At 39.6% G+C, this 21,355-nt stretch overlaps 1 protein-coding gene across 1 annotated transcript in view; it reads right to left on the bottom strand.

Moving 5' to 3' along the window:
- The window catches only part of LOC138754587 (adherens junction-associated protein 1-like), a 74,299-nt gene that overhangs the window by 1,900 nt on the left and 51,044 nt on the right, over positions 1-21,355 (bottom strand). Inside the window, exon 2 of the mRNA XM_069919047.1 lies at positions 545-1,356. Coding sequence (XP_069775148.1) covers positions 545-1,356 — 812 coding nt within the window. The remainder of the gene's footprint in view (positions 1-544; positions 1,357-21,355) is intronic.

Raw genomic sequence — 21,355 nt, 5'->3', positions numbered from 1 at the left:
TTATTTTTAAATTGACCTACAATCCCTCACCTTATTATCACCTAAGTGTTTGATACACTTCTGTCAGCTAGGTTGGAACGACCCATTATCAGAGTCTCAAAGACCTCCAACTGTTACAGTTCTTCAACAGAACTGGATCAAACTCATGGCCCTCTTCTTCTTCAATATCTTATTGTCATCCACCCTTTCCCTCTCTCCCTCACTGGAATGCAGGGAGGTTCTGAGTAAAATGGGCACTTTATGGGTTTGTACAAGTAATTTACATCCAAGCATTCATTCAAGAGTTTGTCATTGATGTGGGAATGAGCTGATAATGAACAGTGGATGATCTCAATGATACAGTAAACTCATCATAAATCCCTGGTGAATAACAGACTTGAGATCAAAGCTTTTAACTGAGACTGGGTACAGTGAACATCAAAGCCTGTGCTCATTGAACATGAAAGATTTTAAAAATAAGTTTCTTAAAATACTTAACAATGATCCAGTAATCTTGTGTCATGCTATCTAAAAGAACCAACTGGCATTCTAGTGGTGATGGTACCTCCGGTCTCTCCGATGCGGGAAGGACGGGCTGTGCTGGACAGCTCCCACCTAAGGCTTGGCTCTGTTGTGCTGAATAGCGCTGGGTCTGGCACCACCATCGTATGGCTCCTGAGTGAGGCGGTCGTGGATTGCATAGTGGTGGTAGTGGTGCTGGCTGTGGGGGTGGTGGTAGTTCTGGCAGTTGTAGTTTTGACGGAGGACAACAAGGTCAATGTTGTGGTGGAAAGACTTGCCAAAGTTGAAAGCACATTGAGTTCTGTGAGCTCCTCCTTTGTGGGGCCCCATTCAATGGCACAAGGCATCACAGTCACTGTTCCTTCACTGTCATATGAAGTGCATTTGGGCTTCTCAAAGCTATCCGATGCAAAGTAGTCACTCTGCCTCCTTGCCCTTTTCAAAGAGATCGATTTTACTGAGTCCCTGGTCTCCAACGAGACGGGAGGGTCCTGTATGTGAGACGGAGATTGCTTGGACTGACAGTTGGTACACAGGCTATCTGTGAGTGTCTTGTGTTTGCGAATCCCTGTTGGCTTGTTCAGGATTCGTCTTCCAGGATGAGTTTCGGGCCAAAACATTCTGTACCACCAAGACTTTGTCATTTTGCTGTGGCGGCTACTTTTGTACTCCCAAAGAGGATCACTGGTGGTTCTGTGACGTGCCACTGGTTGAAGTGACCCTGAAGTGTGGCTGAGGACCTGACCCTGAATCTGTGATTCACAAGAAGAAAAATCCATGACAAGGTGAAAGACAGCCAGCAGCATCCAGGCGTAGCACCCAGCAGTTCGTCCAAATCTACTGACAGGCATTGGGCTGGAAGAAGATAGAGCACAATTGTCAGTCCAATGAATGTAACCATAGAGACATAGAACATTACCGCTCAGAAACAGGCCCCGCAGCCTTTCTAGTCTGTGATGAACTATCATTCTGTCTAGTCCCACTGACCTGCACCTAGCCCATTGACCTCCCTACCCCTCCCATCCAAATTATTCTTAGATGTTTAAAATTGAGCCCATATTCACCAGCTCGTTCCACCGCTTTTTGTGAGAAGAATGTTCCCCTTAAACTTTTCCCCTTTCACCCATAACCCAGGACCTCTGGTTTGTACCTCACCTAAATTGAGAAGAAGAAAAAGCTTAATGAAGTCCTAACCTGCTTAACCTTTCCCTGTGACTCAGTTCCTGAAGTCCTGGCAACATCCTAGCAAATCTGCTCTGCCCTCTTTCACTATTATTGATATCTTTCCTGTAGTTAGGTGATCAAAACTGCATGTTATGCAAATAAGATGCCATTTCAAGAGATCTTGATCACAACTTATAGCAATGTACTGTCCTGTACCTTGCGTTCCAGGCACCATTTACTGAACCATGGACAGAATTGCTTGTACCCCATGTTTAAAGTCAGAGGTATTAAATTGTCCACTGCCACATGAGCTAAAAGCACAATAAACCATAATTCATTTCCATCTGTCCAGTTGTGTCCATGTGGCTGATGCCAAATCCTAAATGTACAAGGTGTTCCTTTTAACTTTTTAATTTTTAAAAAAATAATTTAGATATACCACATGGTAACAGGTCCATGAGCCCGTGCCGCCCAATTACACCCAATTAACCAACAGTGGGATGAAACCAGAGCCCCTGGGGAAAATCCACCAAGAAACAGGGAGAACATATCAACCCCTTGCAGTCAACGCGGGACTCGAACTCTGGCCCCCAGCACTGCCGCTGTCACGGCCTTGTGCCAACCGTGACGCTCCAAATGTCCTCTTCAAATTATTCTCATCAGATTTCAATCTCTTGCTTAGTACTTCTGAGCTTCCCAGAACGTGGCAGAGCCTCTTATGCCCGCAGCTCCACAAACCTGAATTGCCTGATTGCTGTTTGCCAGTCTTTCATGTATGGTCGCCTGTTTTGAATGTGACCTACACAATAGGTCCCCACTTGAGTTTCAATTTATTACAAAAAGTGCTTTTACTGCATCTCCCCACTCCAGTATTAAACCACAAATGTTCCATCGGCAACAAGGCCTCCACCAATCAACTGAAACCACAAAGCAATTAAACAGTCCCTGCAGTGACAACCTGAAGATATCTCATTAGATGGTATCATGGCATTTCCAAGGCAAGCTTCACTTGCTGAAAGTTAGGACGGATTGTTGCATGGAAAATCATTCCCCATCGGTAGCAATATCAGCAGATTATATGGTTTCCAAAATTAATTTTGTGGAAGTTAAAAGAATGAACTTCAGAGCACCATTCACAGCAGCTCTTATGTAGCACATTAACACTGCTGATTTAGGACAAATTTCAAGACAGATCTTTTTTGTGTCATGGGAAGGTTACTTTCCTGGAAAACAGTTTGTCTCGTAATTTTCCCTCACATGACACCATGCCATCTACACAAGTTGAGAAACATAAATTTTGTTCATTTATTTACATTTTTTTTTACATGAATTTATTGAGAGCAACTTTTATTCTGTGTTTAAAAATTCTGGGCAAACTTTTGTGAATTATGTAAAGGTGAATTTCTGTTAACCGGCCGTACGTTATACAGCGGTCACCTGTACCCCTCTGAGTAATTTGTCAGGCAGCATTACATCGTCCAGTGCAAAGGTGTTTTCCAACTTTCTCTCTCCTCCCACAATTAACTTGCACAACAAATACCTTGTCTATATATTGCAACCTTTCGATTTGCTGAGTGGTTCAATCGGCCTCACTGAAGTCATGGAGCCATAGAATCATGGAGCATGGAAAACAGGCCATTCAGACCAACCCGTCTGTGGTGAAGATGTTCTGTGGCAGAGCTAGACCCATTTGCTCCTATCCCTTTAATTCATTCCTGTTCATGTGCCTGCCCAAATATTATTGGAACATTCAACCTTCATCACTTCCTCACTGTGCGAAAACATTACTGCTCAGGTTTCCTTTAATCATTCCCCTCTCACTTTAAACCTCCGCACGCTAGTTTTGAAGCCCCTAACCTAGGAGAAAGACTCACCATTCACCTGATCTACATCCTTTGTGATTTTGTAAGGTCACTTGTCTGGTTCCTGTACCCTCAGGGAAAAAGTGACTATTGGCACAGATGGCGTAATGGTTAGTGCAACGCATTTACAACATAAGCGATTGGGATTCGAATCCCGCGCTGTCTGTGAGGGGTTTGTTCGTTCTCCTTGTGTCTGTGTTGGTTTTCCCCAGGGGTTCTGGTTTCCTCCCACAGTTCAAAACGTACTGTGGGTTTAGGTTAAATGGGTATTAATTGGGTGGCATGGACTCCAGGGCCAAAATAGCCTGTTACCATGCTGTATGTCTAAATTAAATAAATAATTTAAAATAAATTTAGATCTGTGTAACACAAGTCATTCAATCTGGGTAACATCCTTGTAAATCTTTCATGCACCCTATCCACAAAGAACGTAATGACATTCTTTTTATAACTAGGCAACGAGAACTGCACAAAATAATCCAAAGACTCAGCAGGGGCTTGTACAATGGTAATATCCCCAGAGGCTGGTGGAGAAGCTGGCCTCGCTGGGACTCAACACCCCTCACTGTAACTGGATACAGTCTGTCCAGGTCAGTAGCAGAATATCTAGCACCATCAGGGCTATGTGCTCAGCCCACTCCTGTTCCAGCTATTGACCCATGACTGCATCGTAAGATCCAGTCCAAACAATGTCATCAAGTTTGCAGATGACACAACCACAGTTGACCTCATCAGCAACAGTGATGAGTCGCACTATAGGGAAGAGGTGGAAAATCTCGTGATTTAGCGAGGGTAACAACCTGAGTTTCAACATGGACAAGATGAAGAATTTGATCATGGACTTCAGGTGGACCAGGTATGACCACTCTCCACTGCACATTAACAGATCTGTAGTAGGGAGAGTGGAGAGCACCAAATTTCTTGGGAGTTCACTTAACTAGTGACTTATTGTGAACACTCAGCATCTCCTCATTTTTCCGGAAGGTGCAATAGCGACTGCACTTCTCGAGAAGACGGAAGCGGGAAAGGCTACCGGCCGCCATCACATCAACCTTCCATAGGAGCTCTAATGAGAATGTCCTGGCCGGCTGCATCACAGTGTGGTACAGTTGCTGCAGAGAAATGCAGAGTGGGAGGTCAATGCACAGGACCATAAGAGTAGCAGAGATGATCACTGGAGACTACCTCCCACCATTGACATGATCTACTGTGATCATTGTCTGAAGGGGACACAAAATCATGGAGAACCCCTTCCACACTGCACACAGGATCTTTCAGCTGCTCCCTTCGGGGAAGAGATACAGGAGGATCCGAGCCAGCACCACCAGGCTGAGGATCAGCTTCTTCCCACGGGCAGTGAGAACGCTGAACGACCAAAGGAACTGTGCTCACACTGACCATCTCATATTTATGAAACAATATTTATTTATTTTTTTAAGAGATGAAATACTTGTCCTGCATATGTATTATTTGTCCGTATGTGTGTTATGTCTGGTTGGGTATCTGCATGTTTTGCACCGAAGACTGAGAACGCTGTTTCCTTCAGTTGTCCTTGAGTAATCAGGAGACAATAACCTTGACTTGACTTGACATCCCAATATTGCACTTAGCCCTCAGACCGATGAAGGCAAGCACACCACCCTGTCTACCCTCGTTAAACACTTTTAGGGAATGTGTGCCCTTAGAACCCCTCTAGCTAATGAAGAGCAGGACAAAACCAGGCACTGGGTCTGAGGGCAGTCAGTTCATTGGGTGTTGGGCAAAGAATGAAATGTCAGTGAGGGAATTCTGCCGAGTGGAAGATTCCAGGCTGTAGGAGTACGTCCTGAGGAACACACTGAGGGTTGGCGCAGCCAACCTGAGGGTTTTGTAGGGAAGGACCAGAATCTAGAGTCCCTCAAAGGATGGGGAGTAACCACAAGGGGGCACAGGAAGGGTAACAGTGCTACATAGCCAATGAGAGAATGAATGTAACAATATATAGCAATGTAATGCATGTATGCATTTAAACACTGCATGGGCTTGGTCCAACACTGTTGGAGCATCAGTGGCATGGGTACAAATCTGGCGCCCTCTCTAAGGAGGTTGCACACTCTCCCCGGGTCTGCTTGGGTTTCCTCCGAGTGCTCTGCTTTCTTCCCACCCTTCGAAACCTACCGAGGGTTGTAGGCTAATTGGGTGTAATTGGGCAGCATGTGCTAGTGGGGTGGAAGGGCTTGTTACTGTTTTGTACATTGTAAAATTAAATTTAAAATTTGTACATAATTTTATTTTGAATAGTTCACTTGTCTTTAAAAAAAAAGACAGGGCCGAACTGGCCTGTTTCTGTGCTGTAATTGTTATATGGTTATATATTGGGCTCAGCTGTGACGCCATTTTCCCAAGCCGCCTGCTGGCAACATGATTGGTCACATGAAAAGGAAGATTATTTGAGTTGCAATATTAATTTTTAAAATATTTTAAATGTAGACATTCCTGCTATTGTATGTTGGACCCACAAGTCCTGCTGCCCAATTTACACCCAATTAACCTACACTCCTGGCACATTTTGAATGGTGGGAGGAAACCGGAGCTCCCAGAAGAACACGGGAAGAACGTACAAACTCCTTACAGACAACGCGAGATTCGAACCCCGGTCCCGATCACTGGCACTGCAAAAGCATTGCACTAACCACGACACCAACCATGTCACCCCAAGGGACCCTCTATACTTGAAAGGAAGAAAGGAATTAACCAAGAAATAACTTTGATGTATTGCTTGGGTCGGCATTATAGAGAGTGACATAACAGATGTGCTTCTCTTTTATTTTATCTGTAAGCTGAACCATTATATGATGGAGATCCACATTTCATATCCACCGTGGTTGCCCTGATAAGATGCTGACTGTCATGCTTTTGATTTGCTTAGTTTTCAATTGATTCTCTAGTAATAATATGTTAGTAAAACAAATTTTCTTCAGCTGAAAGCCCATTGCTTAATCCAGAATCCAGAACCTGTCTGCAGACGTCACGTTAAATATCTACGCTCATAGATTTCAGTCCATGCTTGTCCATGGTGTAAAAGAGCAAAATATAAGCAACAAAAAAATAACTAGGCCATTTGGCCACTTGTGCCCGCTCAACATTTCAGGAGATTGTTTTACTCCTTGAATCCCATAAGCCTTAATATTTAAAAATCCATTGATCTCTCTCTCTCTCTCTCTCTCTCTCTCTCTCTCTCTCTCTCTCTCTCTCTAATGAGCTTGACTGGTGCAGATGTTTCTCGGACATGTTCCACCTTGTGATTAATGTCACTGCAGCCTTAAGTTAATTAAAAGTGGATATTTTCATCAACAGTGGCCCAAGGTCATTGAAGTTAGAAGGTATCCTCGACAAAATTCACCTTGATCTGTATCAACTCCGTTTTGGTGGCTAGCAACCCTCTCTATCAAGTCAGAATGCTTTGGGACCAAATGAAGCAGTTGGCGCAACACTGTTACAGCACCAACAACTGGGACTTGGGTTCGAATCCCATGCTCTCTGTAAAGAGTTTGTACGTTCTCTCGCATGTCTGTGTGGGTTTTCCCCAGGGGCTCCAGTTTCCTTCCACCATCCAAAGCGTACTGGGGTTTATAGGTCAATTGTGCACAATTGGGTGGCACGGGCTCGTGGGCCAAAAGGGCCTCTTACCGTGCTGTATGCCTAAATTTAAACATTTAAATATAATCAAAGGTGCTCTGTTTTCAATGAGGTGTTAAAGTGGAGTTTGATCTGTCCTCTTGAATGAGGTAAAAGGTCCTCTCCTGCTGCCTGAAGACACAAGGAAATTCTCCCTTGAATAAACATGTCCTGGAGGTCTGTGGCATGAAAGTTTGTTCCCTTATTTCTACAAAACAAATACACTTCTGTCAGGCAATATGGAATTTTCAAACTTAGTAAAAGGTGTAATATTTAATGGACACCTTTCTATGTTAAAGCCAACTTCAGTTTCTCGATCTCACCTTGAATTATAGAACATTCAAAATCATGGTGTGAATTTCCATCTGCTTGCCATCTGATGTGGCACAGCATTGTGAATACAATAGTGTTAATTGGGGTTTCAACATCTGGTCTCCTCCGCAATGTTTGGCCTGACGTGGGAATCTCACACTTGGGTTTCCTGCATCAGCAGAAGATTGGTTAGAAGTCTTGTTCCTCATTTAGAGCCCTGCTGTTGGTCATTCAAACAGCCTGACAGCACTCACCCACCCAAGCATTAAGAAAGGTCCTTGATCAAAATGTGGTGGCAACAATTAGCTTTGGCACAGTACATATCAAGAGCTCAGATTGATGGTGAACACAGGTGAGGAGGAGACGTGAAGTAAAGCCAGATTCTTCCTCTCTTGGCTGATTCATTCTGTTGGAGGCGTGTGGGTAGTCAGGCACAGTGGCACTGATTGAGAAGCAGTGCCAGATTTACATACAAGCCCGCAGGTCTTGAGGATGTGGGAGGAAGTCTGATCACATGTGGGAGACCTGCTGTTATAGGCCGAGTGTGCAAGGCCCTCACAGACAGCGCTGAAGCTCAGAATTGAACCCAAATATCTGTGCCACTGAGCTGCTCACTTGGCAATAACGGTCATGCATTACAATTGCAATTTTTTTATACTTGTTTATCCCATGTCCATCTCTTCCTCTAAGAATCGCCTGAAAGCTATCAGTGACGGTTGCCGAAGCAAAGGTGGAGATATCACAGATTCGATTCTGGAAGATTTGCATATTACAATTGCCACAGTCCATCCCCCACATGGCAGCTTGAGCTCATATCCTGCTCTCCATTTGCTAACCTGCTCACCCATCATGGCACAATATGTTACAAAACACAATGAAGAACTTTGGACCACATTAAAATATATTAACATGCACACATTAAGCATCAATACCAGAAATGGATTGGATAACCCCGATGTAAAATCTGAATGGATCTCAACGCAATATTACGCAGCAGTAAATGAAGCATTAACACCAAACGTGGATCAAGTTAGATAAAGGATTGAGTTAATGGCTGACATTGGAAAAGATTGAGAGGAGGTTCACAAGTTTGGCTCCAGTAATGAAGCATTATCATTTAGAACCATAGTACATTACAGCACAGAATCAGGCCCCCTTTGGCCATTCTATCTGTGCTGAACTATTTTTTTTTGGCTAGTCCCACAATCCTGCACCTAGTTCATAAGCCTCCACACTTCTCCCATCCATGTACCTGTCCAAATTCTTCTTAAATGTTAAAAGTGAGTCTACATTTACCACTTCAGCTGGCAGCTCGTTCCGCACTCTCTGTGTGAATAAGTTCCCCTCATGTTCCCCTTAATCTTTTCCCCTTTTACTCTTAACTTAGGTCCTCTGGTTTGTATCTCACATACCCTCAGTGGAAAAAAAAGCCTATCTACATTTACTCTGTCTCTCCCCCTCATAATTTTAAATTCCTCTATTAAATCTCCCCTTATTTTTCTAAGCTGCAGCGAATAAAGTCCTAACCTGTTTAATCTTTCCCTGTAACTCAGTTCCTGAAGTATGGCAATGCCCTAGTAAATCTTTTCTGTATTCTTTCTATCTTATTGATATCTTTCCTGCAGTTAAGTGAACAAAACTGCTCACAATACTCCAAATTTGGCCTCACCAAAGTCCTGAATAACTTACCATAACATCCCAACTTCTGTACTCAATACTTTGAGTCATATAGGCCAATATGCCAAAGCTCTCTTTACAACCCTATCCACCTGACACCACTCTCAGGAAATGATGTATTTGTACTCCCTCTGTTCTACTGCACTCCTCAGTGCCCTACCATATACATCCTTTCTTGGTTTGTCCCTCACCTCACACTTGTCTGCATTAAAATTCCATCTACCATTCTCAGCCTATTTTTACAGCTGGCCAAATCCCTCTGCAAGCTTTGAAAACCTTCTTCACTCTAACAATTCTAATCCTAGTGTCATCTGCAAACTTACTGATCCAATTCACCACATTATCCTCCAGACAAGCATCAATGGTCCCAGCACCAATCCCTTGCCATCCTTTACCTGTAAAAATCCTTAGGATTTTTCCTCACATAGTCTGCCAAAGCAACCTCATGTCTCCTTTTAGTCTTCCTGATTTCTTTCTTGAGGTTTTCATGAATTTTTATATACTCCTCAAGTACCCCATTTTGCTCCATGCTATATACCTTCCGAACCGGATCCCCAATATCCCTTAAAAACCAAGGTTCCCTCCACCTACTAATCTTGCCTTTAATCCTGACTGGAAAATACAAACTCTGTACTCTGATAATTCCACCTTTGAAGGTCCCCCACTTACCTCATGCATCTTTGCCCAAAAACAACTCTTTTTTTTTCCCTTCCTTATCAGACGAGTTTATACTCTCTCGTACTTGGTGGGGATTTTAATTGTTGGTTCGACTCTGCTTTGGATTGGTCATCTCTTAACCCCACCACAATGAGTAAATCTGCCTCATTAATTAATTATTTTTTAATCAAATGATGGTATTTCTTTATTCAGATAGGAGAGAAATTTCTTTATTTTCACCTGTTCATCAAACTTATTTGCGAATTGATTATTTTCTTATTGATAATCAACTTATCCCCCTGACTCATTTTTGTAATCATCAGATCATGCCCCTGTTGCATTATCTATGACTCTTCCTGGCCTCCCTCAAATATAAAAAGACATTGGCATTTCAATTAAAGTTTATTATCAGATAAGGACTTGGTGAAATTTATGGAGGAGCAGATAACTTTTTTCTATGATACAAATACTTCATCAGAAATTTCTCGTTTGATTGTTTGGGATGCTTTGAAAGTTTTCTGAGGGGGGAAGGAATTATTGCTTATACAATGAATATAAAAAGGAAGGCCAAGAAAGATTAGAATTAGTTAATCAAATTAAACAAATACATCAACAATATGCCCAAATTAAAAATTCTGATTTATATACAACACAAGTTTAACTTCAAACTAGATTTGATTTCCTTTCAATGTATCTGATTGAATGCCAACTGTTGAAGTGAAATTGTCACTTTTATATCCATGGTGACAAATCTGGTAAGCTTTTAGCTAATCAGTTGAGAGGTTTTGAAGCCAAGCTGTAAATTACTAAGATTTGAAAGGAGGCTGCTAACATTATTACAGATCATTCTAACATAAATGATACATTCTGGAAATTTTGTTGCCGATTTTATTCAACTGAATTCACAATGAAAGCAGTTCAATGAAGAGTTTCCTGGATTGCTTAAATATTCCCACGATTTCTTAAGATGACAAAACAAGACTAGATGAGCCTATATCACAAGAGAGGAAATAGCTGCTGCTATTTCTTTAGTGCATTCTAAAAGAGCTCCAGGACCTGATGGTTTTCCTGTGGAGTTTTTCAAATAATTTTCTCAATTGCTTTCACCTCAAGTTCTGTGTTATCTGCTTCATTTAGCCAGGGTAAACTCCTGGCAACATTTAATGAAGTGTGTATATCTCTCATAGTAAAGAAAGGTAAAGATTCAACTGAGTGCTCCGCCTACAGGCCAATTTCTTTGTTAAATGTTGATGTAAACATTTTGGCTAAAAATATGGCCTGTAGATTGAAGAATATCTTACCATCTATCATTTCTGAAGACTCAAACTGGTTTTATTAAAAACCATTAGTCTTATTTTAATATACATTGCTTATTGGATATTTTGTATTTACCTTCCAGGCTTCTGAATGTACTCTTTCCCTTGATACAGAGAACACATTTTGATCGAGTTGCATTGATGTATTTATTTACAATCTTAGCAAAATTCAATTTTGGACCATGTTTTATTACATGGATTAAATTATTGTATTCATGCCCTACGGCTTCAATTCTCACTAATTTTCAACAGTCACAACCTTTCAATCTCCAATGGGGAACCTGTCAACGGTGTCCACTAAGTCCATTACTCTTTGATTAGGCTATAGAGCCGTTAGCAATTGCATTTTGAGAGTATGGATATATTTCAGGGAATTGAACATAAAGTTTCCCTTCATGAGGATGATTTTCTGCTTTTCTTATCAAGCCCTGACACTTCCTTACCCTCCATACTGTCAATACTTTCTCAATTTAATTAGTTTTCTGGATATAGATTAAATCTGCATAAAAGTGAACTTTTCCCTTTGAATACACCTGCACTGGTGGACAGAAATCTTCCTTTTAAGATTGTGAACAATCAATTTAATTATCTTGATATTACAGTCATAAAGAATTTTTTTTTTAAAATTTAATATAAAAACCCTATGTTCTAATTGGTTACATAAAACAGATCATATCTTGTACATATCATCAAGACATTGTAAATTAAAAACATAATAGCACATATAATAAAAGATACAATACAATTTGATTCCTTTATGTGTGTATATGTGTTTATATATATATTTATAGGGTATTTTGGTCTTATTCTGTGATATATCCATAATAATCCATATTTAAACCCATCTTTATCTTTATCTAATGATTATTTAAGAAAAGGAAAAAGACAAAGAAAATAAAATTAAAAAAAACCTAGTTAATCTACCCGCTCCCACTAAACAAGGTTAACTTGTATAAATTAGAAAGATTTGAATCAAGTAATGACCTTTGGAGAGTAGACAGGAAATCTCCAGAGCATCCATACCCCTAAATCTTAAAATTGTGATAATAATCCATAAACGGGCCTCACCTATGGTCAAATTCAAACTTTCTATCTTTAATATTATAACTGATTTTTTTTTTACAAACTTAAATAAGACATAATATCATGTATGATATGAGTAGGTGAAGAGTTATCCTTCCACTTCAGTAGAATTGCTCGTCTGGCTATCAGCAAAGTAAAAGCTAAAATTATCTTTTGATTTGAAGTCAAATAAGTGTCCTTTTTTAAAGAAAAAAAAATAAGGGAATTAAAGGGCATGGTTCTAATTTGATTTTAAGGATTGCTGATAAAGTTTGGAATATATTTGAAAAATAAATAAGCTTCATTGATTCATATGTGTTGGGAGTGACCTAATTTAGAAAGATTTTTTAAAATATTTTCCAAACAGAGAATCTTAAGTATCTTTTTAAATAAATGTTCTTATTATTAAAGCATGTGAAAAGATTTTTAACATAATGGTCACCCCTTTCTATATCTCTTATCAGTCATATTAATTCTATTAAAATGAATATGTAACCTAAATTTTTATATCTCTTTTCAATCTATACCAATTTTCATTCCCAAGTAGCTGTTGATTCACTTGATACAATTATATCATCTAAACAAAGTTCATCTTCAAAAATCTAAAAGGAACAGAGGCAATGGTTCCAAGCCTTCCTTGCTGTATCCCACGTGTGTCTGTGTTACACTTTGTGACAGACACAGGAAGTAACTGCACTCGTTTTAAAAAGTTTTTTTAAAAGTTTAAAAATCACTATTTTAATCATACCTCATTGACCCATTATGTGCACAGTTTCATAACTCCAAAGGAAATAGGCCAATGACAATTTTTTCTCAAACAATTAGGTCTGGAGCAGTGATTCTCAACCTTCCCTTCCCATTCGCATACCTCCTTAAGCCATCCTTTACTAATCTCAGAGCACCGATGGCACAGGGATTACTTAAAGTAGTCTGTGAATATAAAGAAAAAGGTTGAGAACCACAGCTTAAAAATAAATCCTTTTTTTATTGCTATTTATAATAGAATTAAGTATTGTTTCAAAGAGCTGATTATTTTTACATTAATAGAAATGGAGCTAGAGATATCATGTCCAGCAGGAAGATTTATTTGGGTGCAAATGGATGGTTTTGATGAGCTTGCTGTTGATATCTTTAGCAGCTGTCTGGCTTTGGGGTTGGAGGGAGGGTTTTATTTTTCTCAAGGTTGTTATGGCTTTAGGAATCTGCACATATTTGACCTTGTAATGGTTATTTACAATTTATCTCTGGTTTCATATTTCTGCCTTTAGGCTGACACCTGGAGTCTGGATATTATTTATGCTAATTAATTTGCATTATTTATGAAAAAATATGGATAATTCTATTAATTTCCTTAGTTGGAACATCAAAGGTATGAATCACCCAGTTAAGGGAAGAAAGGTGCTTTCACATATTAATCAATTTAAAGCTACCATTGTATTTTTATAAGAAATGTACGTTCATAGTTGTGATAATTCCTACCACATGACAAGGTGGAGGGGGCAGCATTTTCATTTCTCTTTTCAGACTTCTCAATTCATATTAATCAAAATAATTCATTTTGTTCATCACATCATCACATCAGATACAAATGGTTGCTATGTCACTGCTTCTGGGAAATTGTATAATAAAATGGTAGTTTTTGCTAATATTTATATCCCTAATGGAGACAATGTAGGTTTTTTGAACTTTTTTTCTTCTTACTGTATTTGACTTTATACTCTCTGGAGGAAATAAATGTTTTAATTTCACCAGAATTCACTCAGGAAATGGGCTCAGAGTCATGGGAAGTATGTAAAACAAGCATCAAGGTCATGGAACCTATATAGATTAAAGAGGAGGAAGTACTTGCTGTCTTAAAGCAAATAAAGGTGGATAAATCCCCAAAGCCTGACAAGATATTCCATCAGACCTTGAGGGAGGCGAGTGTTGAAATTGCTGTGGCTCCGGCAGAAATATTTAAAATGTCCTTAACCATTTTGCAGGGTTGCTTTATGTTGTTTCATTGTTTAAGAAAGGTTCCAAATATAACCATGGAAATTATAGGTGGGTGAACCTTACATAAATTGAAGGTAAATTATTGCAAGTTGTTCTAAGAAATCAGATACACAATTAGTTGAATATCCAGGAATTGATTTGGGATAAACAACATGGCTAAGTGCATGGTAGGTTATATTTAACCAATTTTATAGATTTCTTTGAGGAGGTTACTAGGAACATTGATAAAGGAAAGGCTCTGGATGTTGTCTACATGGATTTTAGTAAGGCTTTTGACAAGGATCCACGCTGGGTGTTCGTGGTAAAATAATGAACTGAATTTGACAATGGCTAGATGGGAGAAGCCAGCAAGTAGTGGCAAACGATTGCTTCTCAGATTGGAGACCAGCAGTGTGCCTCAGAGATTGGAACTGGGGCTATTGTTGTTTGTCACCTATATCAATTATCTGGATGATAATGTGATAAATTGGATCACCAGGATTGCAGATGACATTAAAATTGGAGGTGTTGTGGATACAGAAGAAGGTTTTTAAAGTTTGTAAATGAATTTGGACTAGCTGGTAAAATGAAATGAAAAATGGCAGATGGATTTTAATGCAGACAATTGTGAGATGTTGCAGTTTGGAAGGACACACACGGTAAATGGTCGGGCACTGAGGTATGGGGTAGAATGGAGGAATCTAGGAATGCAGATATATAATTCCCTGAAAGTGGCATCACAGGTAGATAGGGTTGAAAAGAGAGCTTTTGGCATATTGACCTTCATAAATCAAAGTATTGAGTACGGGAGTCGGGATGTTATGGTAAAGTTGCATAGGTCATTGGTGAGGCCATATTTGGGGTATTGTGTGCAGATTTTGTCACCTAACTACAGGAAAGATATCAATAAGATGGAAGGACTGCAGAGAAGATTTACTAAGATGTTGCCTGGAACTGAGTTACAGGGAAAGGTAAAACAGGTTAGGACTTTATTCCCTGGAGTGAAGAAGAATGAGGGGAGATTTGATAGAGTGATTTAAAATTATGAGGGGGATAGAAGAGTAGATTGTTGATACACTTTTTCCACTGATGATAGGTGAGATACTCTGGAGGACATGGGTTAAGGGAGAAAGGGGAAAAGTTTAGGGGGAACATGATGCAGACTTCTTCACACAAAGCAGTGGGAGTGTGGAATGAGCTTTCAGCTGAAGTGGTGATTGCGGGCACAATTATAACATTTTAGAAGAAATTGGACATATATATGGATGGAAGAGGTATGGAGGGCTATGGGGAGGGTGCAGGTCAGTGGGACTAGGAAAACTATGGACTAGAGGGGTCTAGGTGCCTGTTTCTATGCTCTAATTGTTCTATGGACCCAAAATGTTCCCTGACATATACTTTTGTCACTTGTCCTGCATCATTCCCTAATCGGAGATCCAGTACCAGTATTGACCCTCACTGGTTGGATCCTCTATATATTGACCTAGAAAACTTTGCTGAACACATTTGACAAACTCGTCTATAATGATCGACTTATGCCCAAATTGATTTACATCCCCATTTCCAGAATGTAACCCGGTCGCAAGACAAGGTATGGCTTGCTACTTTTTACTGTTCCCAGCAATTGAGGAGCTGAGTCTGAGGGAGGAGTAACTACAAGATGCCATAGTGGTGGCAATGGTATTAAATAGAAAACAATTGTAACAATGCATTTGGATGGTAATGTATGGATGTGATGCTAAGAGGGTAAAAATACTTTTTTTGTTTTTTTGTAAATAATTTATTTTTGGAACAAAAATAGTGAACCAGATGGATTTTTAGAATAAACTAATTGCTTTTGGTGAAATTGCTGAGACAATTTTTAATACTCCAACTGCATTGGTACAGGAAGGTTAAATGGGACTGTATGATGTCAGAAAATTCAAAGTGTCAAGGGGCCAGACTGGAAATCATATGGCTGTGAATACATGTATGATGTGGTCCCTTAATATGGAGGGTGATGGTGAATAGATTCATCCTTCTGGAAGGAAGGTTGGTATTTGGTTAGATGTTGTGAATGGGCATTGAATGAGAAGAGCCAAGTAAGAACATCTCTTAAATATATTCCATGTTAGCTACTCCCGAGAGATTCGACCTATTTTGGAATTCATCTGCATTTTGAGTAAGATAAAGTATTTGAGTTTACTTGTTTCTGGTTGTCATTCTCGATCCCCATGTATATGTTTTTAATTTTAGTTAACCTTGCGTAGAAGTAGGAATTTGAGTAAAAGGGTCTTACCTTCTTTTTTGATCCTAAATTAGATAAATGTTTATTTAATTGAGAATTATAAACATTGATTATATTGCAGAATATGAAGAGAATGCCTGAGAATTATAAATTCAATTTTTCTTAATAAGGGTATTTTTATATAACTTGCAAGAAAATAAATTATATTTTCTAATTCCGTTTCTATTCTTTCTTTTTTCCTCGTTTCTTTTTAACCCTGGATTTTTTTTTTTTCCTTTTCATTATTAAGTTTTGATACGTCATGAAGACTGTGGTTTAGAGTTTGGAATTCAGTTCACATTTTGAGAAAATTTCTTAAATATAACTGGAATATTGTGTAAGTGAAATGTTTAATCACAAGATCACAAGATAAAGGAACAGGCCATTCGGCCCATTGAGTCTTCTCCCTGGGCTAAATTGTTCTCACATCTCGTTCCAAATTCAGTCATTTTCCCCATATCCCTTGAAACCCTGCCTAATTAGATACCCAGCAGTATTCCCCCTTAAACTCCCACAATAATTGGGCCTTCACAGCTCTATGTGGCAATGAATTCTACAAATCCATGACCCTCAGTTAAAGAAATTTCTCATCATCTCTGTTTTAAATGGGTACCTTCTAATTGTGCCCTTTTGACCTGGATTCTCCAACCAAGGGAATCATCTCATTCACATCCACTCTGACCAATCCTTTCAGTATTCAGAATGTTTCGATGAGATCCCCTCTCCTTCTTCTAAACTCCAATGAATACAGTCCAAGAGCTGCTAAATGTCAGGGCTAAACGTTCCTCATATGTTAGCCCTGACATTCCAGGAATCATCCAGGTAAATCTTCTCTGTTCTCTCTCCAACATAAGAGGCTCAAAACTGCACACAGAACTCTAAAGTAGGTTGCCCATAGAGCCTCATTAACACCTCTTTACACTTATACACTTAAGGGTTATCCCTCATCCTGAACTTAATGTTTTAGATAAGATTTAAAATATTTTAAGAAGAAAAGGATTATAGTTTTGATCTCCAATTTATGTATGTTTCATTATACAGTAAGGTTTATTTATTCTGTGTAACTGTTTATATCATTTTACTGGTTTGCACCTTTTGGTATTAAATTCAATAAAAATATTGAAAGAAAAATGGAGCATCTCTCATTATTACATTGTTTTGATATGATCTAAGTGACGATTATACCATGTCAAGGTCCATACTTTTAACTACTTTTAACTACTTTCTAAATAAGTGACTTATTTATCCGAGTAAGTGAAAACTCATGGGATTCATTCAGAAACAAAAATGAAAAGCTAAAGGCACAGGAAGGGTTTTGCTCTGTAATGAAACAAAACTTTAAATTTGAAATGATTTGTACTGAAAAGGAGGTTGGCTGATATGACTTTGAGGGAAGAAAATGTGTCAGAACTTTTAATCATTCAGTTATAAGATTTACCTGATTTCCATTCAAAATCTGTAGGAAATCTGGTTATTCGGGAATCACTGAACATTTCCTGCCTTCAAGGATTTCAATGTTTCAGTTTAATTGTTACACTCCTCCTACCAGCAGGCAACATGAGACTGACCTCGGCTAATAGAAGGTAATAGATAATGTTCTCATAATGACACACCACTCAATCCATCCATGTTGCCTTGATACCTGAAATCTCTCTGCATCCCACCAAATCACAGAAAATAACAAAGCTGCAGGTGGTGGAGATTTGAAATAAAATCGGAAAGTGCAGGAATGGCACAGTTAGCGCAGCAATTGACGCAAAACTATTACAGCGCCAGTGACCCGGGTTTAAATCTGGTACTGATCGTTCTCCCCGTGTCTGCATGGATTTCCCCTGGGTGGTCCCGTCAAAATGCATGGGGATAATAGGTTAATCGGGTGCATTTGAGCAGCACAGGGTCATGGGTGGGAAGAGCCTGATACTATGCTGTATATCTAATTTTTTTTTAAAAAAAGGAATATTTAGCAGTTCAGGCAGCATCTGCGGAGAGAAATAACATTAACATTTCAGGCCATTGACCATCGATCTGGAAATAGAAAATCTGTTTTTATCATCACGGCCATTGCATGAACTCTTCGATTTTCCTGCATCTCGCAATCTGGCCTGTGACTTGAATTGATGCAGAACTGTTGAATTTTGGCCCGTCAGATTGGCGGATTTCATATATCCGTGTGCAAATGTCACAATTTTCCAGCTGTGGTGCCATGTTAATAATTCGTAAATTTGGAACTCAAATGTTTAAAAGCCTCCATAAGATTTATCTAAATACTTGGGCAAGTAAGACATTCCCACTCAAACACCAGGAATTGGGGCTGACACCTGGGCAAAAACTGGGGCAAGACATGAAAATGAAGATTAAAATATGTCTCAATGCAAGTTCATGCACATGGTCAAAAACATAATCTTCCCAAGAAGATTAACAAATAAAACTCCTAGGCCTGATTTACTCAATTGTCTTGTTCCTTTCCACACGTGACACATAAGGAGTCTGAACAGTGTCGTGAATGATCTTGTTACATCAAACATTTCACCATCTGTATCCCCAGAGTATTTAATCTTCTCAGGCAGCTATATACAGTTGTCTTTAAGAGGATCTAATCAAGCTAATCAGCAAAAGTAATTGGCAGTGCGGACAGCCTGCTGAAGATTCTCCTGAGCCGTAAGCATGTCGATGCGACAGAATGGGGAATTTGTTGTTCCAATGTCCCCAGGAACTGAAGAAAAAGCAGAAGCAGCAATTGTGCATGCCTTCATTTCAGAGAACATGGAGGCAGATGGAGTTCTATGGTTTTTATCCTCAAAGGAAAAGAATGTTAAAATTGTAAAAGTCACCAATTTATCATAAAACACGGTAAAGAAATAGGTTTACAGGGGAGAATTCGGGATGTTAAAGGAAAAAAAATCCAGAAAAATTCATTTAAAATCATTTTTTAAAGATGTAATGTCAAGTGGCACATTTGTGCTTCCTGGAGCCAATTCCTGCTGAGATGTTTATGATACTGAATTTGCATTTACTATTGCTACCTTTCCTCTTTTTGCTCGGGCGTTGACCTTGTCAGCTTGTAGCTAACTTCCCCACCAAGCTCTGGCTTCCGGTGGAATGTTGGGATGTTATTCTTTGTCCTTTGTACCAGGAAACCCACCAGTATCCGCCACCAATGGGGATTGGTAGGTGCTGGATAAGTGAATTTTCCTGTTGCTTGAGATTGCATGTCATGTGATTGGCGAACTAACCATTAGGGGGGTGCCAATTTTAAACTTTCATATTTTTTTCCCTATTTATTTTCTATGGTTGTTTTTGTTGCTTGAATGCTTGGATAACGGAAATTTTACAGTCCTCAGAATTGCAGTGATCAATGGCACAGATGTCTTATTTCGATCTTGTGCTGGATTCTTTGGTTTAACACTGTGTACAGACCAGCATCTGTTAAGTTGACTTGCACATAACACGGTGCAAGATGAAAAATAGAGCAATGTTTTTATTTCAGTGAGTGCCAAGCAGTGGATGTTATTGCAAGGAACATCTGGCAGTATAAATTTCCTGGAAAATGTCTTCTTCCCACAGTAGGTTGAGAAAATCTTACAAGCTTTCAACATCCTTTCTTGCACTGTCAATCCTTGCACTGAACTTCCCTCTCATCCCCACCACCCAATCAACTCGGACTCTGACTTTAATTAGTGCCAACCTTCAGATGCCTGACAAACTTTCCCTGACAAACCTCTCCCCCTTCCTCCCCCACCCCCAACCCCCCCCCCCCCCCACCCACCCCCCTGACTTTGCCAGTCTCTCTGTCCCAAGCCCTTGCTTGCTTTTCCTCCTGAGATGACCTCTGCAGTATGGCAGAAAATGACAAAAAGAAATGATATTTCTTGCAAGGTGAGAGATCTGGCAATGCTTAAAGAAATCTGGTGTTACAAATCAATTCAAACAAACAGGTGCAATGAGAAATTAGAAATATAAATAGTACGTTAGCTTTTATTATGGGAACGTTTATGCGCAGATGTCTTATTTCAATGAAATAGGACCATGGCGAGACTGCACCTGCAGTAATGTTTTCCGTTTTGGTCTCTTTACCTTAAAAAAAGCAAACATTTATCATTAAAGATTCATCGGTCTGGTTTCAAACTTGGCAGATTTGCCGTATGAAAAAAATAAGTGGTTTGGCCTGCATTCACTCATGTATAAATGAGTGGAAGAGGATCTTATTCAAGCTTGTACAATTCTTACAGGTTGGTTTTCTCCAATTGGGGTGTCGCAAACCTGGTGTCCCAGCCTCAGAATAGTGTGTTGAGGAGTTGAGGAGACATTTCTTTGTGTCGAGGATGAAGAATCTCTACCACACACCTGTGGAGGTTCAGTCATTGAGTTCATTCAAAACAGATGCTGATAGGGTGAAAACCTGATGCTGGAGAAGCTCAGTACGTCAAACAGTGCACTTCATGTAGCAAAGAGAAAGATACACAACCAACGTTTCTGGCGAGTGCTTCAAGTAGACTGTTTAACCAGCTGGATTTCTCCCGCACTGTGATTTTACTTCATTCGTAGTGCCTGCTGTGTTTCGTGTTTTACAGATGTCAATCAAGTCTTGGATTTTAAGGCAAATAAAGGACATGGGGATAGTACAGAAGAATGGAAAACCTGCCATCATCCTGATGAAGGGCAGAACATGCTGGGAAGGTCAAAGGGTTTGCTCCGACTATTTCTATGTTCTTTCATTAAAATTTTTAAAAGAATTTGGACATACAGGCCCTTTGGCCCATGAGCCCATGCTGCCCAATTACCCCCAACTGACCTCCAACCTAGCACCTTTTGAAGGGTGGGAGAAAACTGGAGCACCCATGGCGAGGACATATAGCACAACTTCAATGATCCCAGATCGGATTCTCCAAAATCCTGTTATCCAAAAT

This window comes from Narcine bancroftii, chromosome 2 (genome assembly GCF_036971445.1).
Source record: "Narcine bancroftii isolate sNarBan1 chromosome 2, sNarBan1.hap1, whole genome shotgun sequence".
Classification (NCBI taxonomy): domain Eukaryota; kingdom Metazoa; phylum Chordata; class Chondrichthyes; order Torpediniformes; family Narcinidae; genus Narcine; species Narcine bancroftii.
Note: the sequence above shows the minus strand (reverse complement) of the source record. Positions and strands in the feature narration are given on the sequence as shown.